This window comes from Chironomus tepperi, unplaced genomic scaffold, assembly GCF_022539635.2.
Source record: "Chironomus tepperi strain 1889 unplaced genomic scaffold, CSIRO-AGI_Ctep_v1 contig_310, whole genome shotgun sequence".
NCBI lineage: Eukaryota > Metazoa > Arthropoda > Insecta > Diptera > Chironomidae > Chironomus > Chironomus tepperi.
In genome coordinates, this window is record NW_027226432.1 from 345607 (window position 1) to 373252 (window position 27646).

Genomic DNA, 27646 nt, shown 5'->3' on the forward strand with positions numbered 1-27646 from the left:
TGATGGGTTCATAATGCATGAATATTTTCAATTTAGGTCTCTTTTTTTTGACAGAGTTGGATGACTTTTGTGGCATTTATGACTTATTTTTGACATTATTACACTGATTCAAGCCAAAGCCGATTCAAAGTTCGATACCGTACTCAATTGTGAATTATGGCATTCCTCAGATGTCGAACTATTAATCAATTAAGTCAATTCAAATCAGAATTAGCAAGACTTTGAGAGTCTGGACATCCTTGGAGATCCATTCACAATGCAGTCCAGTCAACTTAATCTGAAACCATAGACTCAATAACACCAACCCTGTCTCATTGTCATCGTAAATGATGAGAAAAAGGTAAAGATTCCATCGTTATTGTTTGCAAAAAAAAAAAAAAAAATCGTCTGGTTATGTCAACCATTAATTTTGAGCTCTTTAACATGAATATGTGGTTCGCATATATTCATAATCAGTGCTTCATACTCAATATTTGCTATAAAGTAAATTGTAAGGGATTTTAACAGTTAAGAGTAATCGATGTCGTGTGGTTTATATGCCATTTTATCATATCTCGGTTATATCCATATCAAATAAGAAGTAAAAAGCTCTCGCATGTACGCATATACGAGCACATAATAATGCGAATTATTATTAACTTTTCTCTCTTTCTTCTTTATCAAATCTAATTCAGTTCTATTGTCGCATTACGACCGTATCATCATCGTTTCCAATAAAAAAGGAAAAACTTTTCCATTTTTTTCCTTTTTTTATTTCCATCTTCTTAAAATGAAATGGCAATTTATGTCATATTATAGTTTATTATTTATTACTCAAATCAAAATGTCCTTCCATTGAATTTGATGACTTTTCTGGTGTTAAATTATGACCATAATCAGTAGAGTCATATGTCGTCACATAATTTTCTTTTACTTCTTCTATTGCTTTTCATCCTTCAAGCGACGAAAAACATTTCGCACAACAAAATTGATTATCAACATGTATCTCGTAATGATTATCATTATTTTGTTGTGTTTTTTTCATGCTAGAGTTATGAAAATTATTTTTTACTTTTTATTCTGTCTAGTGAGGTGAATTTTTTATGTACAATTTGTAAGATCTCGTCAAAAAATGCGGTTAGAATTGGGTAGGCGTTGATGATGTTAGTGATAAATTTCTGTTGATTCTTATTCTTGGGCTGGTTGGTACAAATTTGTGTCATTTATTATGTGAAAAGCTTGATTTTGTTGCTGTTTTGAGGAGAGTTGGTGGAGCTTTGGGAGTTTTGAGGTTAGTGGAGCTCAGTGGGGTCGTATCAAGAGCTTGTCCAGGGGCTGCTTATCCAGGGCGTTGTTTTGCTCTTTTAGGTGCAATGCCCCATAGCAAAATTCCTTGCTATGCCCCTGAGTCCTTCATAATCTGATTTTGGGCAAGTTGTCTATTTTATTTATGATTCTATCTTAACCCTAATAGTCAAGCTGTGAGTAACGCTAGCGATCATGCTCAACTAGTGTATTTGAGTAGAGCAAGGTCTCAATATCATGCTCTATGTCAGTTAGCTTTAGGCTTGAAACGCAATTTAAATCCAGATTGTCAACAAAGAGAAATTCTCAAAAATTGACAATTATCAAATTCTTGTTAAACATCCAAGAACGTCAAGACCATGAAAAATCTCAGAACATCGATGAAAAAAAAATAAAGTTCTCCGCAAATGACGCAAGCACATGACGATTAGCAATTAACTGCGGTTAATGTTGAACGTTTTAACGATAGCAAATACACAATGTGGCTATAATATAATATTTACCATGATAATATGTGAAAATTCATGAAAAATCTCAATCAAATCACAGACGCATAAAAATTATTCAACACGAAAAAAAAAAGTTCTCTGTTACCAACAGGAAAAACAGCGACATAAAAAGTGATGAAGAGAAAGATGAGAAAAATTTTCATTTTTTTTCATGTTCAGACTTGTAGCGCCTTACATTTAGAGTAAGAAGTATTATGAAATTAAATGATGTTACACACCTGACATTTATATAAGTCAACTTTATATCGAAATTTATGTTTGAGTTTAGAGCTTTTAAAGCAATAAAAAAAGGTCTCTAAAGATCACCACGTCTGTATATTTTTTATTGAACTTTGATGAGATTTTTTTTCTTTTATCGGAATATCATCATCATAATGGCTAAAAATAAGAAAAAAAAATTACTTTAGTGACAAGTGACGTGCTGAAAAAGTAATTTGAGAATTATGATTTGAATATTGGTTTTTTTTGGGGTAAGATAAGAAAAAGTTTTTGGAAAAGTTTTGTGATTTTGCTTGTTAAATTTGGTGGTTTTGACAATTTTTGATGAGCTTTGATCATTACTGGGCGTTAAAATTTGAATTTGGATGAAGTTTCATAACTAGGGCAATTTCTGTGACTTGAATATTGGGACTGGTAAAGAATTTCATAACTAGGGCAATTTCTGTTGCTTTTCATTGAGGCTAGCAGATATTTTCATAACTAGGACGATATTTGTTGCTTCTGCACTACATTTGTAGCAATTTTCATCCGCAAATCCTCAAAATTGCTAACATTTTCCATAATAAACCTTTTTTAATCTTTAATCTCTAAACTTTTAATCATAAAAAGTCTAAATTCAAATAAATCATCCTATATTCTTAACAATAATTAATTGAATTGTTAATAAATTAAATTTTCATTCCTTTTCTCCCTTATTTAATTATATAATTTGAGATTTGGTGACATTGAATAAACAAGCAAAAGCGTGAAAGATCTGTGTGAAGTAATTTTTTTTTTGCTTCACAAAAAATGTAAACAACAAACATCCCACCCGTCAATTTATCTCGTTCTCGCTCACAATTTTATAATTAATTAAATTCTATTAATTGCTATACAATTTATTTTCATGAAGACGAAATAAAAAGAAAAGAAAAAAAATTTATTTATTTCGGTAATGCCTGAAGGGCTTTAACAGTTAGGAAGGGTGGCAAGACTTATTCATTCTCATACCATGATTAACTGTCAGCTATCTCATTTTGTGAGGCTGATGAGGATATTGAAAAAGTAGAAAACATTATCAGACGTTCAACCCCGTCTAAAGCAGTGTTGGGCAATTTGGGTGTAGCGGCACTAAATGCTCTATTAAGGAGTTTAAAACTCAAAATTTCATGCTTCATTTTTAATATTTTGGACTAACGATTTTGGATTTGAGTCTAAAATAATAAAAATGGTGACCCATGTCCTCCCTACGATGGCGCCTAAAATTTGCTCTATCGTTAACTTCCGTCTGCCAATTTCTAGCAACAAGGACATTCTTAATCGATGGTCCATACAATTAAACTGCCCCATGACTCAAAAAAGGTTCCTCACCCCTGAAATAAAGCAATCACTTCTTAAGTTGTTTACAACTGTACATCCTACGCCACTAAATTCCATGATATTTTAAATCATGAATCAAAAAAATTCTTTTCTGTTGTTTTGCGTCTGTATTTTTCTATTTCCGAAAGAATTCAACATATTTATGTCTATAAATAAAAAGAAGAAATAAAAATTCTCTTTCACTTATAAATTATTCAGATAGTTTTTTGGAGAATCAATCGATGTGGAAAAAATATATAATAAGATTCACTTTCAACGAAGATGAATAAGAAGAATAGGAGAAAAAATAAACAACAGAAAGAAAAAGGTCTTAATTATAATTACCAATTAGTAAAAATCGAGACAAACAAATTTAAATTTTTAAATTTTGTGTATTGTTGTTTCAAAAAATGTAAAAAAAGGTACGCGATTTTCCCTAAGAATAAATTATTTGACATTCACAAGATGATGAAAAAAGGTACAATGTTAAAGTTGTCATTGGTATGAACTTTGGGGACAGTAAAGGATCGAGTTTTTCAGCTGAATAGTGATGGGCTAATTTAGATTTGAAAATTTGAAATTAGAATTTGCCAAAATTCTTGAAATTAAATCTCATCTCATAAACTCCAATAATTTACAACCCAGAATAGACAATTTTGAAAGCTACGAACAATTCTAAAAAAAATTATTCTTTGTCATTTTATGAAGATCGTTTAGAAATTTTTAGCAACTCATAGCTGAACAAAATCTGGTTTTTAATAACTTTTTGTAGGTAATAAAAAGAATTTTCATAGGCATAATTTAATAGGCATATCGCGTGGAGTGAACATTAAATTTCATTTTTTATAAGTGACTCTCTGACAATGCCAATGAACGAGAGTACACTAATCATGGAAGGAAATACAATATAAAAATCCGGCTGAGAAATTAAAGTAAATTCCAAAAATTGTTTACGAATGAAAGGAAAAAATCGAAAGAAGAAATGATTATTACTTACGACGATGATGATTATTATTTTACAGAACCACAAGAAGAAAGATTTCAATTTCTATTTAAAAAATTTGAGAGAATTTTTCATCTCCAAGCTTTTTTTAATTCTTCATGTAAACTTCATCGTAATCGTGTGGAGAAGAAACGATAATAAATACTCAATTTTTTTTCTTATACATCGACAATAAAGAAGAAAAATCCAAACCATACCATCAAGCTTGCTTATTAAAATCAGACGAAACTTCAAACGATCTATTAAGCGAAATGAGATGTTTACGAAATATATAACTTTAACTTCTTCTTTTCATATCATATAACAACAGAATTAAACAAGTTCGTACGCGCCGGCAAGATGTGAGTGAATAAGCAAAACAGCACTACACATAGCCAGTAAAGTTCTTTGACCTATTTTACAAAAACATGTGGAGATTTTTTTTTTTTTTTGTGTATAATCTTCCGTCTCTTTTATACATATGACAGAAACGTTTAATACACTGCGGATTCAAAATAAAACAAAAAAAAAGCTAGTTGAAGTGTGAGGTGGATGACTTGGGGGCATTTTTAGATAGTTGGATGAGTAATGTTTGCGCAAAATAACTTTAGAATTGTCGGAATGGGAGATTATTGACATTTGGAATTTAATGATCTCATGAAATTAAAAAATTATACTTATTTTTTGCGTTTCCTTATGTCTTTTGAACAATTTATGGCTGAATTAATTATAAGTGAGTCAATGGCTTTTTGGTATAATCATGACATGATTATAATCATGAGATGATTGACTTAATTCATTTTTGGAAATTCTTGAATAATTAAAATTTAATTTTAAATTCAAAACTTGATTTTTTAAATTTCAAGACGTATTTATTTAAGGTTAAAAGTTTAATTTTTAAAATTCACAAATTATTTTTTTTTTAAATTTTAAATTTTAACCTTATACTTATTAAATTTCAAATTTCAAATTTTAATTTTTTAAAATTTCAAATTTTAATTTTTTTTAAATTTAAAGCAAATTTTTTCTAAATTCAAAGTTTAGATTTTTGAAATTTTTCAATTTCTTTAAATTTGAAGTATAATTTTTTTAAATTTAAAAAATTTAAAATTTAAAAAAATCATTCTAAAATTAAAAAAATCAAAACTTAATTTTCACAAGAAATCAAACATTTCAATTCCAACCAAATTCTTGCCAATCTAAAAACCCCATTCTATTTTATTGGTGTACATAACGATATGTCTCCAATTTACTATCTGTCATTATCACAACTCGTCAATTAAACTTTATCAACGTGAGTTGTAAAAACTTAAAAAACTATGATTATTTTTGCACCAGCAAAACATTGTTTATTGCAGCTTTATTTTTTGCAACACAAAAGAAAAAAAATGACTTTTTTTCTCTCCCGTTTTGTGAATGCTCACAATAAAACAGTTTATTGCATCATTTGACAATTTTTTACGATCATTTCTTTCAAAATCATCCACGAGCGGGGAAGCTCTGTATGGCAAGTCGTGCATTGGGTAATTTTTGTTTGCTATTTTCAAATGAGAACTTCATTTCATCTAGTGATGATTTCAATTATTCATCAAAGTGAATTTCCGAGAGTTTATTGTAAAATTTGGTTCGTGATAAAGGAATGACGGCAGCGGGATAGTTTATGATTTACTGCCACGAGTAGAGATACTCACCATTATACTACCGAGGAGGCCTTGGCCTATTTAAAAAGAGTCAGGATTGATTGCTTTGCATCATCCCTGGGCAAAGCTGTGTTGCTTAGTTACCTTAACTAAGAGGTTTGTCCTTCTATCTAGTCACTTTAGTTTACATTCTTATCTTACATCATTTCCCTTCAATAAATTAGGTGTGAAATAAGAGATATGGGAATAATTGACAGTATTTTCAATTGCTTCCAGTACGACGACTCCTTCAATCGTCCTTCGAGAATTTCAATCAAAATTCTTTAAATGTTCTCATGTTGCCCATCAATTGATGTATATATGTGTACACTTTGCACAATATTAAGAGTCAATCACAAGAGAAATTGATAAACAAGACAGATCGATGATGATGAAAAAAAGTAAAAAGTCAGTCAAAGTAATAAAGTTTTTTGTGATATGTGTTTGGCATATTTTTTTTTATGGCTCAAGGTAGTTTGAACGAATATTGAGGCGAAAAAAAAGTAAATGTACATAAAATACATGGTGTATAAATATCGAAATTTCTTCCGATAAGAGCCTAATGTTGATATATGTACATACACTTTTTCTACACATTATTTGCTTTCCTTAATACAATAATCGAAAAAAAAAAAAAAAATTCAGATATTATATATAATTTTTATTGCTCCATATTTTAACGTATATGCTCATTTTTCTCTTTCTCTCATTGCTTCTCATTTGCGCGTAATAAATAATTTTATTAGCAAAAGTCAACCAGAATTGCGCAATTACCGATTCTAACTTGGTTGGCTTGTTTATATTGCACGCGCATGATAAGGAAAAAACAAGTATTTACATTAGGACGCGATTATGAGAGAAAAAAAAAATAGATTATGAAATATTTAAATAAATAAACATTTGGGTGAGGTTTCTCAGCTGTTGAAACAGGAAATTAACGGTCATTTAAGTGATGATTTGTGGGGTTTCTTTGGAATTTCATTTCTGGATCGGCAGTCATTTGGGACTTGATTTGAATTTTTCTGTTGAAATTAAGTAATATTGTGACAAAAATTTTAATTTGTTATTATTGATTTAATTGCTTTCAATTAGTATTAATTATTTAAATTATTTGCAAGCATTTAGATCGTGATTGTACTTCTAATTGAAGAAAATGGCAGGTAGTCAAATCTCAATTGAGTTTTGCAAATGTTTTATAATAAAAATTGCACAAAAAATCCAAAAAAATTCAGTTTTACCGAGAAAATGTGAAATTTTTGACAAGAACAATTTTTAAGTCATGATTATTGATTAAACTTCGCAGAATTTTCATCAAATCCAAAAAAATCATCACATGCACATGTTGAACAGATTCGCGGTTTTCTGTTCAGTTCTTTAATTCCCAGAATATGTCGGAAATACCATTAGCTTAACCGCTTTGGTAAATTTAAAAACGTTTATAAAAATAGAAGAACTACCAAAACTGGTATGCAGTTCAGCAGAAGACAAATAAGGCAAAAACTTGAGATTAGGATTAAATATACACTGCTGACATGTTTGAAAATATTGTCATAGTCTAAAATTATTCTATGAAATGGCAAATGACATAATTATTAATAAGCTGTGGTTTTTTAAATACATCAATATGGTTGGGTCTGTTGTTGTATCCTGGAGTATATTTGAGATTATTTCGTGGAATACGCTTTGCGGGAGGTTCGGACATATGCATTACCTGGGCTTAGATAGGTAGATCACATTACTTACTTACTTCGCTGACCGTACAGATCAACTTTGATCCACGGTCTCTCTTATTTAACGGTTGAAGCTGACTCTATTGCTTCATCCTTATCCAAAGCTGTCACTGTCAACACTTTCTTTAGCTCGATCACATTGAAAAACTACAAAATGACCGTTAATCTTATTTCTAACCTCAAACACTACTCTCAAAGATTTATTTAAAAATAATAATATGAGATATAAAACGAATCGAGTAAAATACATATCGTGAATTATTTAATCCTCATTTTTTATTGATGTATATTGTTGATATATAGAACTTTATAATTAACAACAAGAAGAAATTACTTATGACACTTAATAATGAAGTACACTCAAAAAAAAAAAAACAACTCATTCATATTTTTATTTAGATTTTTAAGAAATGAAGACAATTTTTCTCATTGTGTTGTAACAGTAAATATTGTAAGTTAATTCCATCATCAAACCCCTCCCCCAAAAAGATTGTGTATGACGTTTTATATACTAATTAAGTAAGTTTAAATAATTAAACTCAAAAGAACATTATTATTAATCAAGGTGTGAGCAGTTTTCTGGGAAAAATCTTCCCAACCTGTCCACCTTGTCACTAACATATAACAGTTAATATTGATAAGAAATGGATTGAATTAAATCTAATATCGCATTTGACATGATGAAAAAAATAATTATTTATAATATTAAAAAAAGTGAAAAAAATCTATATTTGATACTAAAAAACTGAACGATGATTGTTTTTTACTATTCTATTTTGATGATAATGAATTAATAAGATGAAGATGAAGTAACAATTAATGATTAAACGTATGTAATATTAACGATTAAAAGAATGATAATGATTATATATTTGACACATGAGCATGAAGTTTTTTCTTTGTCTGTGAGGATAAGGTGGTATAGTTAGTAATATTATTGCGTATTGTAGAGGGTTTTTTGGTAGTTATTAAATAGTGAAGTAGTTATTATTATTACTATTATAAACAAACATGAAGTGAATTAAAGTAATTGAAAGGAACAAGAAGGAAATTGAGGGGGAGTTGATTGCTTGGTGTGATTAAGATCCATAAAAAGTACCGAAAATTTTATTGAAATTTCTAATTGTTTGTTCTGTTAAGTGGACAATTATCAAGCAGAATGGTCTAAGTCACATAATATAGGGGTTCGCAGCATAATTTTGGGTTCGATTAAGAACCATAGGCCTATATTTATCGCATTTCAGATGCACAGGCCTGAAAACTGTTGAAATTACTGTTCGTCCAAGGCTGTAGGTCTACTTATGGACTAAAAGACAAGGTTGACTCCTAATAGAAGCTTTGCTTATCAACCTGCAGTTTTAGACGAACTCTTGTACAACTTGGGGTATCTTAAATGCTTTTGACTTGAATTTACAAGACTGGCTTGTTCCTACAAGCTAAAACCAGTCCAATAATCAACGTATTTGGGTTAAAACAAGTAACATTTAATAAGATTGAAGCTAACCTTCAATTTTCTTATCAAAAAACCACCACGAAAGCTTCCGAAGCTTTAATAACCCCCAAATTTATTCAACGGCTTATCTACCATAAATTCTTAGTTCCAACAAGCAATTACTTCCCTCAAAAAAACACGAAGAAATTAAAGAACGAAGAAAAAAAATATCCAAAGATCTTATCGAAAAGTGAATTAACCCACAAATATATTAAAAGGGTGTGTTGTGTTTATTTATGCGAACAAGTGGAAATAAAAAAAGAAAAATAATAAAAAAAAGTCCAATGAACTTATTTATATTTATATATTATATATACCTAATATGCGTTATTAAAGGGCGATAATTAATCGGTCATTGGCCATGAGTAAGCAGGAATAATAAAAACTAGAAACAAGAATGAAGTATGAAACAAAACAAAAAAAAAAATTGTAATAATAGTAATGAAATCGAAAAGTGAGGTTGAAATTGTGTGACAGAGAATAAATCCGAAAATTACGTCGTCGTCGTTGAACTTGAAGTAAAATTAAAAAATAATAAAAAAAAAATAAACAATGAAATTGTATTTTATGACATTTTTGAAATATTAAAAATCATTAAGGAAATAAATAAAAAAAAAGTTGTTGAAAATTTTTATTAAAAATTGAATATTTCTCTCCAGCACACTCACACAAAAAACAAAAAGAACACACAAACACATGATTAAAAATTGCAATTTTAATGAGAAAATTTTCTTAGAAATATTAAAAAAAAAAAAATTAACTATTTTAAAAAATTAATCTTTAGATTTGGAAACTCAATTACCGATAAAGTTTTTCTTGTGACTAAAGTTTCCATCTCTTCAGAAAGGCAGTAAAAGTTAAAAAAAAAAGTTTGAAAACTAAATTGATGAAAATTGTCACTCTTCCTCTTTACGATGTTTTTTCTAGTTGAAAATGATGAAATAAAATGATAAAAAAAAAGAAAAAAAAAAAAATTATGAGAAAAAAGTGAATTTTTGTAAAACTTTCCTCAACGAAAGCTGTTTACTATTTTGCGTAACAATGTTTTTTCTATGAATATTATTATACATCTGTAACTAATTGATTAATTGACATATTGATATATTATAAATGAATGAAAAATTTTTTCATCGTCGTTTTCGTGAAATATTAAATTAAGAAGTTTCCTTTTTTTTTGCATGAAATAAGTTACTTTTTTCTATTGAACTATGAAGGTACGGGGGGAACTCAATGGGTGATTCATTAAAAGTTACTGTTGCTCCATATTTTTCTTGTGTGACTTAATCAGTAATATTACAAAATTAGAGGGAATTTCTTTGAAATTAGCACATTGTTGAGAACATAACCTATAAAAAATAGCAAATCTTGGGGTGTTCACTATGGCATATCAAAAAATTGAAAATTCCAGTCATAGAACCCCCCTCGAATCACACCGCCCATAAAGAATACCCCCTCAAAAAAGTCACAAAATTCCCAAATCAAGGGCCAACCCATTGAGAATCCCAACCCCACCTAATATATTTACTAATTAATTACATGCTGAATGAAAGACTGTATAAAAAATTACTTATTAAAAAATGATGAAAAAAAAAAAATCACTGTTTCTAGTCAGTAGTAGAAATGCCATCACTTTTTACACGGATTTTTTATAAACAAAAATATGAAAAAAAAAAAAATATTTATTTTCTTTACTGTAAAGCTCTTCTCTAAGTAGAGACGTTTTTGTATATCTATGGTCCAAGAAACATAACAAGTGAAATTATGAATGAAACACACACATAAATCTTTTTATTATAATGAAAAAACTTTTAAGAAAAAAAAAATGATTATTAAATTTGTAATAAGTATTATGATGAAAAAAAAGGATTTAAAAAAATATCAAGGGGGTGTAGGGGGTCTGGTTGAAATTTTTTGTGACGCGAATTGATGAGACTTAGGTTTGTCGTTAACTGGTTAGTGAGATTTTATGAATTTTTCAAAATATTTTGAGGAAAGGATAAAATTTTATGGATTTGAAAGTTAATCTTGAAAGCTTAATTTGAAGCTTTTTATCTAAACTTTGCAAACCATCCGAAAATTGTAATTAACATTAGGTAGACGTTAACTTGCCTTTAACTGGTTATAACGTATTTTGGCTCACTCGGAACCTTAACAGATGCATAGGCGTCCTCATCTAGATGAGCGTGTTCATGCGTATACTCAGTCAATTTAATTGAGTATGCTGAATTTTGAGAGTATACTCATGAGCACGCTTCTTGTTTGTTCGGAGGAAACTCACCAAACCCTCAACTGTTGTGAATATGAAATAATATATTCGAATTTTTAAACAAAATTCTACTCAACTTCTAGCTGTGCCCAAACTCCACCTAGCATCTTTGTGACTAAAATTCCCCACATACAACTCGTCTCACATCCAAAGATTTATTAACAAAACATCTCAAAATCACGAAAAGAAACAACATGTTTACTATCAATTTCCCGCCAAAACAGATTTTGATTAATGACAAACAAATTCGATCCATAGATCAAGTCAAAATGATTTCAACCCAATATCAATTTTGTGTTTTATACTTCTGAAAGATAATCTCAAGTAAAAGGTTCAAACTTGTTCAAATCAAAAGCATTATCTTCTCATTTTTCATATCTTCAGATGGATCTTGTCAAAATGACAAGGGTTGTAAAGAAAACCAAGACTCATTTCGCCGAAAAAAAAAAACAAAGAATTTCAAGCAGATGCTTTCATCCTCTTGACACAAAAAAAAAAAAATAAAGTATGAAAATAATTATTAATGCTGTGTGTATGTGTAAAATGTTTTTAAAAAATGATGACATTAAACAATTACCAATTTATTGACGATTATTATTATTAATTGATTATCTAATTGATTAATTAAATAAGCAAGAAAGGTAAAATAAAAGCTCAGATCATAAACAGAAGTGAAAAATTCTTACTTTTTATGATGAACAATGATCTCGTAATAAATTTATATCTACAACTCTCTTTTTCTGCTACCATGATGCTTTTATGGGAGAAAAATTTATGAATGACAATAGAACAGCTGGAGTAGGATGACAGACATAAAAAAAGAACGAAATGAATCAGGCATGCGAAAGAATGTTGAGAATCTTCTCATCCAATAAGCCACAATCTGCAATGATTTCATTTATCTCATGCTGTAAAACAATTTTTTTTTTACTTTCTATTAATAGAATCTCCACAAAAGCTTAATTTCATTATCAGTTTGAACATTCAATGTTATAACCTCACAGTGCCAACATCATTGTGTGTGTCTTTTTCGATATTTTTAGTGTCATAATGTTTGTTGCTGTAACTAAATTAATTATTATGGGGGTTGAATTTTAGTTTTCTAAACGGTGTTATTTTTGGCATGGATTAAAAGCTTTTTAATAGCTTTTAAAATAAATTTTTCTCAAATAAGGCTCATGGTATGTGTTATGCTTGGCGTGTGGATGGATGTTTTTGGAAGGAATTTGTGATTTTGCCAAATTCGGTTAGGCATTTAATAGTATCTCAGTGGAGGATAAGATAGAGTGATGTCATGTCATACTGAACGTTGTGGGTTCGAATCCAGATTGAAATTAATTAATTTATTGAACACATCTTTGTACGCTTTTTGCTGACCGTACAGATCAATTTTTGCGGCTTAATTTCTGGATTCCACTTGCCAAACCATGGCAATTTTCTATCGAGTTAAGACAATATGAATTGACTTTTCTATTCCTAACCCGAGTCGACTTTTTTGTACAAGTTGATTTCGGAAATGGTCGGTTCTAAGCTTTATTATCCCTACTCTGATTGAGTGGTTGCCACCCATCGGACGAGGTGTTTTGGATAAGCTTTTAAGCTCTATTCTTCAATGTCCTTATAACGGTACATAGCTCGATCGTTAGCGGTTTATCTAGCGAATTTATGGAAAACCTCGAAAAGACAAATACTTGAAATTTAGTCAGCTTCTGAGTTTCCCCCAGCTCTACAATATTATTGTAGATAAAAATTCCATTTTTAAAATGTATGAATAAAAATATTCAAATTCCGTAACAAAAACTCCATCCATGCCCACAAAACAAACTGCTCATTCATCTTTCTGTTCAGAAAATCTTCATACAATCATAAAATCTACTTTGCTGAGAGACTTAAAAAAAATCACAAAAGATTAAAATTCATAATCTTTGTTGAATAATAAAGAATCGGAAGTGGCAGTTGTGCTTTTGAAAAAAAATATAAAATCAGATTTAGATCAGTAGAAAGTATGTTTCTATTTTTCAGTATCAAAAAAATGGAGCTTCCAAAGAGCACAAAAAAATTAATTTTGTTGCACAATTTGAACCTCTCTCTGCCTCTTTACTTCCATCCTTTCTTTTAAGTCTATAAATTTTCATCACTACCAAAACAAAAAACCTTCATCCGAAAATTTATAACATACATAAAAAAATGATAAATTTAAGAGTCTTTTAATCGAAGTTAAAGATCAAATGTTAAAAAAAAGATCAAAAAAAAATTGCTTTAATATTCACAACCAATTAAAGATGAATAGCTGATAAGAGAAACCACTTTTTTGATGCAGCAAATAAGTAAAAAAAAAACAATTAAATTTTTTAAGAAAGGGATCAATTATTGATGAAACTGAAAAAAAAAACTTGAAAAAAATATTAAAACTTATTATTGATAAGGTGAAATAAACCATTTACTGTTTAAGATGATAAAAAAAAAAATGCTTAAAAAATTCCAGAAAAAAAAATTGCGAATAAAAAAAAATATTTTTTCATAGAAGTTAAGAAGAAAAAATAATAAAAAAATGTTGAATTGAAGTTTTCCCGTTTGTTTTTCATGTGAGAAAAAAAAATTAAGATAAAAAAAAAATTAAAAAAAGTGTTGAAACTTTACCCAAAAAAATTGATAAGTGAAATGAATTGTGAAGTTTTTATATTGTAACTTTAAGATGTTTGTGTTTTTAATCTCCATGAATGAAAAATATGAGATGAATTTAAGTAATAATTTTATAAAATCTTCTCAGTTTTTAAATAATCCATTCAAGTGTTTTGCTATCGCTTCGTTAAATTTTATTCCATCTTCATTTACATTTTTAACATCACGAATCAAAGAAAATAATAATGTTTAATTAGTAGCGTGTCCTTGCTTTTGTCGGTTATTTAATTAATTTGATGCTTTTTGTCTTGAATAAAATGAGCTTATCCAGTCCTTGTCCGTAGGGTGGATTTTTTTTGGATATTTGGATTTTTGTTGGATATTTTGGAGATTTCTTTTGAAGATGGATTTTGTTCTGATTTTGGTAGATTGGCTGATTTGTGCAGTTTTGCACATTATTTTCTCGCAGAAGTTATTAAGGGTTCTTAAGACTGAGACCAAGACTTATCAGTCTCGAGATTTTTCGAAATTAAGATATCGAAGATTTTTCTCGGTTTCGAAAATTTATCGATGCAGAGACTTGGGGAGACTCTAGAACCTATTGCAATTTTTAAATTTTGGAACTTTAAGCAATGTGCTGCAGTAAGCATAAAAAAATTCCAAATAATGTTGTCAATTTACATTTTGTTTGACTTCAAGTCGATTTTCCTAACAAAATTCGAATCGACTTCGAGCTCTGGTTCGTACTATTGTGTGAATGAGTCTAAATGATCCATTCACAACTTAAAATGACTAAATTATTGAATATTTTCTTAAAATTGTCAAAATTATCACAAAAAATACTGAATACGCTAATGATTGACAGAATCAGTTAAAAGTCTAACCAAAAAATCAGTTAAATTGACCATAAAACTAAGCTTTAATCATAAACATCCCAGCTTAATTAGTCAAATCATCCTGAATACGAAAGAAATCTCTCTGAAATCTGACAGAAAATCCAGTGCACCCTACTCCGCCTGCCTTATCCACCCCATCCTTACTTTTACTTAAGATCTTAACATAAATTGAGAGAAAAAAGAAAGTACGCGATTTAATTAGCTGTAAGAGAATAAATTAATTTTTCTCTCCTTTATAAACGTTCCTTTCACAAGGCGTTATAATGCGTGGGTGTTGTTGAATAATCAAGACGGGCAGAAAATGAAAATGAGAAAAAAAATTTAGTCAACTTCCGTAAAGTAAAAAAACCGACCGAGAAGAAATGAAACTTTTTTTTCCTCATTTTCATGTTGAAACTCATTGATTGAATATTTAATCAGCATGGAAGATGGACAGCTGTTTGAAAACTTTTTGACGGCTTTTTTTCCTCCATCTCCTTCTTTCTTTTTACGAAAATTAGAACAAAAAGACTCAAGTCCTCATTTTATTTTTATTATTATCCTCGGTACCCAGTTGGAAGTTCGTTAAGAATCATGAAAGCATATTGTTGTTAGTTGATAAGAAGTTGAGTAATAGATGAAAAAAATAAAAATAAAATTACAGCGATTCCTCCCACATACATTTAAAAAGTCTTACAATTTCTTGCTGGGTTTGAAATTTTTTTTTTATTATTTTCATAATGAATGAAAAAAAACCAATAAAAATGACTACTGTTGCTTAAAATAATAAAAATGAGACATTCTAGGGACGAATTTTTTAACATTATTGTATCCGGGTTTTATTTTCATAATCTTATCTGACCATCACCATCGTCATCATTAATATTGATGAGTGGTGGGGATAACAAATATAAAATGCAATAAATAATTCTGTGTCCTCACATCCTTCCTTTTCCAAACCCATTGATCGCTTATCTCTTTTTCCATCTCCCCAGCTTTCCTCCTCAATTAAAAAATTCTTTGCTTATTGTATGATAAAACAAAAATAAATAAATAATTGAGATTAAAACAAAAAAAAAAAAATAATAAATGAAAAAGAATAAAAAATAATTTCTGTCATCTCAGTTGGTTGCATGTGTCGTGTAATGTGAATATAGTGAGGATATTTTGTCAGATTTTTTGATGAACGGCAATTTGATGGGAATTAAAAGAAAATTAAAAGGAAATAAATTAATTAATCTTAGAGTTAATTCAGAGCTCTAAGACGACTCAAATTCTATATGGAGTTATGTCAACTTAATTTGGTGGTCATATAGGGTAGTTGTCATACCACTTAGTTCCCATAAAACACAACTTTTCTTCATAATTGCAGAAACTAAGGATTTTTGAAAAGTTAAAGCTGTATTTTCAAATTTTATCGAATCAATTTGAAACTGGGATTCAGCCAAGAATTTATTTTCTCGGCCAAGAACTGCTAGTCTTCATTAAAGATGAGCAGGTCTGCAGTTTTCGGCTGTTCTATATAGTTTGTCTAAAGCAGTAGCCCTAAATTGTTTGATGACAGTCCAGTATCTTTGGACTTTCCCTAGTTAAAATTACTTTAACTTATTGAAAGAGCAATAAATTTTTTGAAATTTTTTACCAATTTACCGAAATTCAATAAAGAACCTCCAACAATACTCAAAAACTAGGTCATTCGTAAATCCATCAATTTACACGCCACAACTGGTTAAGTTAATGCAATCAAAATAAAGACCAGAAAAATTTCAACCCTCGATAAAATCTGACAGAAACTTCCTCCAAGGAAACATTAATTAAAAAAGCATAATATATTTTTTCCGCATTACATTCGATCCAAAATAACCAATGAAATGAAAACAAAAAAAAAAAAAGAATTAATCTCCAGTCATAAAATGCAAATGAAAAATCTCTCAATATTAAAAATAGCAAAATGGAGACAAAATCCGAGCAAGATAAAAAAAAATGAAGGAAATTAAGAATTAAAAACAATATAAAAACCATCATTATGTGTTAATTATTATTCCAATAAAATAATGATATTTTATAGAAATGCCGCACAGCAGAAAACAAAAAAAAAAAACATATTTTAATAATTAAATGTTGAAGCAAAGCAAAAAAAAAAAATGAAACAAAAAAGCATAATCCTAATCGTCATATTGTGTTAGTTGATGCATTTTGATAAGAGATTATTTTTTTATATTATGTTTGCCAATTTTTATGACTCATTTATTTTTCACATCTCTCTATCTCTATCTCTCATTCCTATATTCAAACAATATTATTCATGCAATAAAACCAAGCGTATATGTTTAAAGCCATTTCAACAAATTTTTGTTTCTTTTCCACTTTCTCGCTTTTCTTTCCCTTTTTGACTCATTCATTTTCAGTCTCTATCGTTCATTTCCATTTATTTCCATCTCACTCCATCATCTCTTTTCTTTCTTTGTACTAAACAATGAAAAAAAAAAGGAAAAAAAATTCTGTATGACATGAACAACAAAAAAAGGCCATAAATAAAAGGATATTATCATAAAATAAAATACATTTTGGCGTTTTTTTTTTGTCAATCAATAACATAAAGCGAATCATTTTGAGCGATTTTATTGCCGGAAGGTCTTATATCATGCTCAGTGCCTTTTCCGCCTCTTCAACGCCTGTGGTACATGATGAATGGAATATATCAAGGATAAGAATGAGGTCGAAATGAGATTTTCATGATTTTGATATTTTTTTTTCTGTCACAAATTTTTGTCGACGAAAAAAAAAGGTAAATTTAATAATTCATTTAATGGCTGAATCCTCTTTTTTATTCATTTACAGGATAACAAATTTATTTAAATTTTTGCTTGAATAAGTTAAAAATTGTATTTTTTTAAAATAGGGAATTTGTGAGTGTTTAGCGATAGGATATGGAATAAATGAATTGAATTATGCGTTTTATGGACTCGACAGCTCTTAAACTTCATTGAATAATACATTTTTATTTGAAAAGGTTTCAGATTAAATTTATTTACAAGTGGAAATTTCCTTAAGCAATAAAAATAAACTAGGGTTGCTTGCGATAATAAGATGATTTCGGGATTCGTGAGTGATATTAATGATTTTTATCGATTTTCTTTGCCTTTTAAAACTAATTGCATTTTTAAAGCTATAAAAATATTTTTTAAAACTGATCTTCAAAATCGTGCAAATGCAAACTGATGTTTTTCTTTATTTCAGCAAAAAAAATCTTCAAAAATATTTCGTTACAATAGTGTCACGAACTGTAAAGATATAAAGCGAAACTGTAGCAAATTCTATACTTGTGAATTCTATAAAATATTAACAAAAGCAACTGCTCCTTTGCTTTATTGATTTAAATGCCACGTTTTTTAAGATGAGAAAACTTTAAAATTTTAAATTCAATTTACTTGATTTGCGTTGTTTATGTTTATGGCTTCTGATGAAGGAGAGTAAATGTCTGTAAAGATTCATTTTTATATTTATTTAGAGTAATTGCTTTAAATAAGGTATTAAAATTGTTAAACTATGTTTTGAATTTACAAACTGAATGATTTACTTATTTACTTACTTCCCTGGCTGGGGCATAGGTGGGCTCATTGCCGCGCTGAGAGAACGTCTAAAGTCGGTTGTCGGCAGAATGTTGAGGACTTTATCTTCCATTTCTACGCATCAAATCCAGGAATAGACAGATTTTTATTACACTAGTTTTAGGTCTAATTCTATGAAAACAGTCTTTATAGACATGCAACTAGTCTATGAAAATAATCTTTCTTAGAATTAAACGAAAAACTAGTCCTAGGAACGCTCGGTAAAAAACGGTATAAAAATCTTTTTCAAATGCCGTTCTTCATACATAAGATAATTTGTAATCCGTCGCAAAAATGTTAATCTACTCATCATCCTAAGCGTTACGTAATCCTTAATAAGTATCTCCTCACTTGAGCACTCCTTGTGATATCCTCAATACTGTGTGGGTTCTGGAATGGTCGGATTTGGAATTCCCCAAAAAAATCATCAAACAAAAAAATTTGCCATTTTAAATTTTTCCATTAAAAAAATTCAAGGTTCAGTAAATGTTCAACCTTGTTTGCACAACAATTCTTCTTATTCTTCCAAATCGTGCCTGTTTTTCCATAAATATCAGCCTGCAACGTTTTTTATGATAAACTCAATTTTTTTTAAAGGATTGCTTTTTGCCTTTTACCGATAAAGGAAACAAATATAAAAAAATTAGTCATACAAAAACCCATAAAAAACTTAAGCGAGTCGAGTCCTTTGATAAAATATGCAACATTTCTATATCGAAAAACAGCCTGTTTACTTCCTCCGCACGCCGTTGGAGGTAGAAGGTGGAAAGTGGAGGCGAGAAAATAAAATAATAAAAAAATATGGTAAATTCCTCAATGTGACTCACATAAAAATAAATTTAGTATCGAAGATACACACGTGTCACTATCGAATAATTCAAAATCTTTTTATGTCATTTTGAATCAGTTATGGCTGTTCAAAGCAATGAAAATTAATCTGATTCCAGGAAAGGTGAAATGTTATGTTTATGAACAAAAAAATATAAAGGTAGAAAAAGGCTCTACTACGTGGGTGATTCGATGAATGTTTATGAGACGAGCTCATAAAAAAGGGGTTATTTTTTTGCATTAAATATTCAAAGAGCACCAACCGATGTCAATAAATATAGTTAAAGGATTCTTTTTTAGTTGTAGGTAACACATGTAGGTGTCAGAGGTAGACAAGAGGACAATGATTTCAAAGGATGTGAATTAAATTGAATTTAAATACTTTCTAGGTTTTTGAAGGGGTTTGGATATTTTGCTGGTTTTAAAATGGGGTTCAGATTCATGATTCCTTGACTGTATCTTCTTTGTGCATCGAAATCTTCAAAAATTTGCTCTTTTCTTGCTTCCTTCTTTAAAATCTTCAGTGTTTAAATTTTAAAAAATTCAAAATATAAACGGGAAAATCCACGACGTAAAAAAACTGAAAATTGAACTTTAAACCAGCATAACTCACGCCTTAGGCTAGATTCGATGAAATTCGACCTCAGGCTAGATTCAAGTCAAACTGTAGCTGGATTTTCTACGCTGTATGCTTTCCGAATGAGATGATAATGTCGTTTGAGTTGGATAGTCGTTGTTAGTCCAGTCCTGGTTGCATTCTGTTGTTTTCTTTGTACATATTGGGAACGGATATTATAGATTATAATTCCTAACATTCCCATCTTAATTGTGGAGCTTCTCCTCTTCAGGCACAGGGCATACAAGACATAACCAGGCACAGAGTGTGATCCCCCAAAGTTGCTAAGTTTGCAATCTCAAATCAAACGACTACTGCATTTAAATGACATTCACCCAAATGAGCTTACAAAATGCAGCTCTCTATGAGTTGAAAAAACTGAAAATTTCACTATAAATAAATAACACAAGCTTAAATTTAAATGTTTTACAACCGAAAACAGAGCAAAAATTTAAAATCCTATTCTTTTTTCATGGGCAAATGAAAGTCATTTGCAACTTAAATCTATTTAGTGAGAGAGGAGCAACAAAAAAACTATCTATTTCATCTGCATATGTATATGGGGGGTATAAAGCTATAAATAAGCTTACTTCTATTGCAAAAATATTCAATATCATTTTGGATCTCTTCTTTTTCATTCTCATTGTTATAGAATAAAAAAAAAAAAAGCTGGTATCGAATTCAATCGAGTGAAGTATATTGCATCCTTAAAAGCATGAATTTTGTATAGTATCATCTATCTACGTATACCTGCAGCATTTTTGAAGTGTAAAATTGTATTTTTCAATATCATATTGCCATTCATTCTTCTCCATTTTGCTTCCATAACAACATTCGAGAATTGCAAATTTTATCCATACTTTGGCGAACCCAAAAAAAAACAAAAAAAAAAAAAATAAAATACAATAGAAAAAGAAGTGAAAAATAAGACTTAAATATCCCCCACATCGAAGCTCATATACACACATTTAATTCCATTTCGATCTATCTAACTGTCAATCATCATCGGAAATGTGACACATCAAGAGAGGTCATATCTAGCACAGCTAATATGAAGAAGAGAGATGGGATGGTTTTGGAATAAGAGTCTTTATTTGAATTTTTTCAAGAGCTTAATGACGCATTTGTATAGACCGATATGAAGAATTTGACATTTTATGTGATAATTTAATGGAAATTCTTTTTAATTACATTTATGTATTATATTGTAGGTTATTGTACTTCATTTGGAACAGATTGTGTAATAATCATATCAATTAACTCATTTGTCCTAGAATATTTCTTTAGAATTCGATCGATGACTGCCTACACTTCGATCCTTACTTCGATGGCCGTACAGATCAACTGCGATCCATGGCCTTCTTCAGATGATCCCTAAAGCTGGTTCTATAGCCGGCTTACTTCTGCTAATTGTCTTGACTCTACACATTGACACTTTTTGAGTGATAAATACCTTTAATTAGGATAAACAAGTTGGATAATCATTCAAAAATATAGAATCAGGTCGGTTTAACTTTGGCATCATACCGGAGCCACGCCTGTTTGGTTCTGGATTTCAATTTTCGAAATCTTAACAAAATTTTGAAAATTTTACTGCTGTGTTAGAATTCTACGTAAACGACCAGCTTACCTATAATATTATGTACAAATCCTATCTTTGATGATGATTAGTTCCTATTGATCCACTGTGAATCGGCTGAACAGGCTTCTGCTCCTGACCAGAATGGTTCCTTCTGCTAGTTTCTGTGTTGGTGCTCTACCTTCATATCCTTCCTATGAAATTAAAACATTTATATAAATTGACAAACTGCACATATTCCAACCTCTCAAAACCAAAAGTTCCATAAAATTCAGGCATCACAAATGGCCAACAAAAAAAAATAAAGATGTAGAGCAGAAAGCAAGAAAGAGACAGAAACCAAACAAAAGGCTCAAATTTCGAGGAAAAAAAAAGTACGGGTATTGAAAGAATCTTTCAACCTAAATTGATTTTTCTTCTTTCGTTCTACTATATTCAAAGCCATGTATTATAGAAATATCTATGTATATATACATTCATTGTCGATACATTTCTTTCTATTCATATTGTCATCATTCGTACAGAAAAAAGGATTTCTCTCTTTTTTTTAAAAAAAAGCTTTCTTTTCAAAAAAAAGAGAAGAGTAAAAAGTCATTGTGTTACATGTCTAATGCAGCTTGCTAACTTTCATTATAGATATATATATATTTTTTAAGGTTGCTGTACGTAAAAGAAAAGAGATTAAGTTGAACTATTCAAGGACTTGTGTATACAATTTGAGTTTCTTTTGTTCATAATAAAGAGAGAAAATGGTTGAGGAAACTATTTAATGCATTAGTAGAGTTATGCTCAAAAAAAGACTTCATTTTCATCCCATCCTCAACAACTGCTTGCTCTATTTCGAATAGCCCGAGTGACACAATGAGATTAATTGCATTTTTTGGTGTAAAAATTGGTAGAAATCAGTAGTCACTGTCCGGTCAGGTTGTATGCATATATATAATTCTTGAAGGACCAAGCCTTATGAGCTGGAGGCACTGTGATTTGATTTTGTTGTTCCACACTCTTTACACCTACAGTCTATAGTAGAATCCGAGCCACTTGCAAGCTCTGCACATTGCAAATACATGAGTACGTCATAAGTCCTAATATACCCTGCAATGAACCTAATTACAATCCGAGTTCGCAAGATTTCGTAAGGAAACTCATCCATAAACTAGTATAGTGTGGTATATCTAACAGTGAAGACACATTATGTGCTAAAAATCTCAAATCTCCACTCAGCACAAGAACCGAGCTTCGTAACTAGAACGTTGAAATGGAAAAGGAGCTTTAAAAATTAGACATAACTTGGAACTGAATCCCACAGCCTCCCTTTGTAGGCTAGAGACAATAAGCTGATAATAGCGTCATCAAAGGAGTGGTTCTGATCCCACTATATAATGTAGGTCTATTGAGTGCAGTGGTCTGGCGCACCCTAACTCGTTAAACAATCATTAGCCGCGAATCGCCATAGCGCAGCTCTGGATCTCAAATATCTGAATACCTAAAAGGTTTTTTTTTGGGGGAATTGAACCCAGGATTTTGGACACGTAAGACAAACCTCTCCATTTAGGCCACTGATGCCATTTCACACCGGTCAAGATAGCTTTGGGTCTTATCGTTAAAACGACGACGTAGCAGGAGCATACTGTGCTGCTCGGGACAGAATCTTATGTGAATTACATTGAGGTGAATTGAATGAGAGGAAATTAGTTCATTGAAGGTAAAATCAAGTCGAAGAAACAAAAGGAAAGTTGAAATTCTAAGGATTTTAATATCACTTAATCGGTTTATCAGAGAGAATAAAAAAAAATCTCTTCCGTCTTAAGCATCGTCTGAAGAGAAACTTTATTTCTTTATTTTTATTTTATATCCTCTGCGAGAGGAAGTGGAAGTGTATCAAGTTGAAAATATGAAAAAATCTTATGCTTTGAAAACTTATTCTTCAACGCTTTTATTCTCTTTTACATCTTATATGTCTTCATACTTCGTCTATCTTACTTCTGATATGTACTTTATACAATGGATATGAATGAAATTTGCGTCAATAAATTATTCTGATGGGAAAATATAGAAATTTTCTTTCTCACAGGTGCATTTCTGTAGAATGCTTTTTAAAAAAGAAAACTTTATCAGTGAATAGTTGTTTGAATCGTTATGGTTGTGACAGTTAATAAGCATGTACGACTAGGAGTGCTTAGATGGTAAATTGTGATAGTTAGGGAAATTTTCATATGCTAAGTTGTGAATGGGATTTTAAGCTGTTGTTACAGAACGTTTTGAATGATAAATCTTCGTTTTAACTTTGAATTTTTAACGATTTTGGAAAATTTGAATTTTTTTATCCGTTTTGACAATTTTGAATTTGTGTGGGTTTCAAATTTTTTGACTTTTCACCGAAATTTAAAACTATTAAAAATTTGAATTTTTTACCAGTTTTGAAACACCAAATTTGAAATTTTGTTGAGTTTTATTAATTTTGATGAGTTTTTAGACTTTTCACCGATATTTAAATTTTTTTTTAAAAATTTTAATTCAATTGATTCAATTCAAAATTTTGAAATCTTTATCGAATTTGATGAATTTGAAATTTTAACAATTAGAATTTTAATTGATTTTATAAATTTTAAGCTTTTTCATACTGAAATTAGGACATTAAACTCTCAAAAATCTTAATAATTTCAATTTTTAACAAAAAAACAACACTAATTTTTATATAACTTACATTAATTAAATAATGTAATTATTCAACAACTCTTATACTTACATTACCTTAAGATGAGCATCCAAACTTTGATAACAACAAATGTTATCCTTAGCGAAAAAAAAAAATCCTTTTAAAAAGCACCTAACTCAGTGAAAATGAAAATTGTTTTTTTAAATATTAAAAACTTTTCCAGCTAGATAATTTTGCGCTTGTGAATTAGCATCTTGAAAGTAATTTCCGCTTTTTTTAAAAAATAAATTTTTTCTATTAAATTGTTTGAAATTTAAGCAATGATTTAAATGTCAATGGAACGATAAAGTTGTATGATTTCAATTTTATTACAGACATGATTCTACTAAAATTTAATTTAATATCAACTTAAATGGAACATTAACTTCTAACTTAATTCTTTTCATGGAAAATTGAATGAAGTCGTGACAACTTTTTTGGATATTCCAAAGTTTTTCATCACACAGAAGGTTTTCCAAATTTTACAGTTGAAAATACCTTCAGACACAAAAACTTTGATTACCTATTAAACTAGAAATTTTTTACTAACTTAATTACAGAAGCTCGCTTAGAAATTTTATAGAAAATTATATCCAGGCGTCAAGTGACAATTTGATTTTTTTTTACGTTTTGAAAGCTTTGAAAGATGATAAATGGTTGTAGAAAAATTTCAAGATGTCTTCATGCAACCATTAAAAGCAATTTTCTTATCATAAATATGACAATTTATCAATGTGAAATTAGGGTTTCTGAAAAACCGCACTTTTTCAAAACCGCGGTTTTGCGGTTTTCCAAAATTGCAAAAACCGCGGTTTTGCGGTTTTTTGCGGTTTTTATTTTTCATACAAATGTATGAAATTTTTGGAAAATAATTTATATTTGGAGTTTTTTTCATAAAAGTATCAAATTATTCTATTTTGATTGTTCTTACCAGATTTTAGTCCATTTTTTAAGTTAATAGTAAATTTAAATTTATTTTTGAAAAATTTTCATCAACATTATATATTTTGTGGATTTATGAGAATTTTTCCATACAAAGTTTTGAAACTGCGGTTTTTCTTTCAAAACCGCGGTTTTTGAAAAACCGCATTTTAGGGTCAAAAAGTGCGGTTATGCGATTTTCGGAAAACCGCTTCCAGAAACCCTATGTGAAATGCAAGTTGAATGAGATTTTGTTTTCATGATATTGTGGTGAGGTACAGGGACTAGGGTCGTATTCAAAATGTCGAAATCCCCCCTTTTTTTTAAGGAAAAAAACCTTTAATTTGATAGGGGTTTTCAGTTAAAAATTCAAAATCTTCACTATCCTACTTCCTTTACTCCATCAGAATTAGAAACAAATTTATACATTTCCAATACCCATCTTGTCTTGCTGCATACAGTGAGATGGGTGGACTAGCTGAAGATATTACAGGGTTGGGAAATTGTTTATTGTTGATGTTTTTTGTATGATTCATAAGAATAAATGTGAAAAATGAACAAGATTGTTAGAAATCTTAAGCAAAAGTTTCCAAAAAATTCAAAAAATGTTTAAAAAAAATATTATTTTTCAGGAAGAAAATAATGATCAAGCTAGTGGCAATTCAGAAAATCCAACACAAATTTCATCTCCAGAACAGATTCAATTGCCTGACCAAGATAAACCGTCTGAGCAGAATCAAATGCCTGAGGGAGATCAACCGTCTGATCAGATTCAATTAGCTCATCAAGATCAATCACCGTCTGAGCTGGCTCCATTATTTGAGCAGATTCAATTGACTGATCAAAATCAACCAACTGCGCAAGATCAATCGTTTGAAATGACTCCATTAATTGTGGAAGATCAATCCACTGATCATAATCAGTCAGGTGATCGACCAACTGTTCGTTTTCAATTGCCTGATTTTATTGATCGACCGTCTAGACAGCTTCAATCTCGTATGCAACTATTGGCTGAGCAGGATGAAATTTTTGAGACAGATCGAGGAAATGGTGGACGTTGGATTTGTATATTAGGATTGACCGGTATATTTCTCTATTGTTTAGCAACGGCGGGTGGTTTTACATTGTATCTAGTTTCTAGATTCCAAAACAAAAATTCTTATTTAGCGAAATTTTTTGATGGATGAAAAAAATGCATTGTGCTGCTTATAAAAATTACTAAATCTCCAATAGAATCACAAACAAATATCTGCATAATAAACATAATCTTAGCCATAAATTAACATTTTTCATCAACAAAGCCCAAAAGTCACTGAATACCTTTATGGAGATAACATGCTGTTCAGGTTATAAACTTTACCTAGAAATCTCAATAGAACATCTCATTCAAAGTAATCTAACAAAAGAAATTATCACATACTAATTAGCTAAAAGCACAGTTGAGCTTTTCTCGTCAGATAATTAGAAAGTTTTGTTCATGTATTCAAATCACAAACAGCACATCACAGATTCCCACAAAAAAAAATAAAGAAAAATTCACAAACAAAAAAAAAAATTTTCTTTTTTACATTTTCCAAGCTAGAATAAAAGAAAATTCCCAAAGGTAACTTCAGTTTATTTCCTTTACATCTTCACATGCTCATCCTATCCACATCATCGTCATTTTGTTTCATCCATAATCATTTTCTGTGGATGAGATGAAAAACAAGCAACAGAAAAGTAAAAAGAAAATTGCATTCAACTTGTAGATGGTTTACAGTGTGAATAGAAGTAGAATGATGATATGATGTGGCGGTTTGTGGAGAGTAAAGCAATAAGATGAAGCAAAAACTGTCTATTCATTCTTGAAAAGCAAAGTTCTTTTTTTTTATGTGCTCACTTTTCATTTTCCCCAGATTGTTTCTTTTTGCATCATATGTAGATGAAAACTAGTAAAGATGTGGTGCTTGTGACCGACGGAAGTGAATTTTGATCGCTGAGAATTCAAAAATTCACACAAAATTCACACAATTCTGCCATTAAAGATCACTTATTTACTTACTTCGCTGGCCGTACATCAAGTGTGATCCATGGCCTCTCTCAGTCGGCTCCTGAAGCTTGCTCTATCGCTAGCTACCGCTTGCCAATTACCAATTATAAAATATCACAAATTATCAAAACAGAATCAAAAAAATGTGAGAAAAAATTGAGAATTGAACACATGTCCGGCAAGAATCATGGGCTAAGTAAAAACAACGTACGTAAAACGTAAGAGAATTTTCGATAAAAGTTAATTTACTGCACCAATCATTTTGTTTCATGATCTAAAACACATATAATAAGCAAACAAACAGTATCAAAAAAGCTTAAACCAGAGTGTGGCCGTCTCAAATTGAATTCTTCGACATTTGCTTGTTC

General features: G+C 29.9%; 1 protein-coding gene across 1 annotated transcript in view; it reads left to right on the forward strand.

Moving 5' to 3' along the window:
- LOC139092909 (putative mediator of RNA polymerase II transcription subunit 29) overlaps positions 1-26471 on the forward strand; it is an 81693-nt gene extending 55222 nt beyond the window's left edge. The window contains exon 2 of the mRNA XM_070643482.1: positions 25882-26471. Coding sequence (XP_070499583.1) covers positions 25882-26436 — 555 coding nt within the window. The 3' untranslated portion in view covers positions 26437-26471. The remainder of the gene's footprint in view (positions 1-25881) is intronic.
- The last annotated feature ends 1175 nt before the right edge of the window (positions 26472-27646 follow it).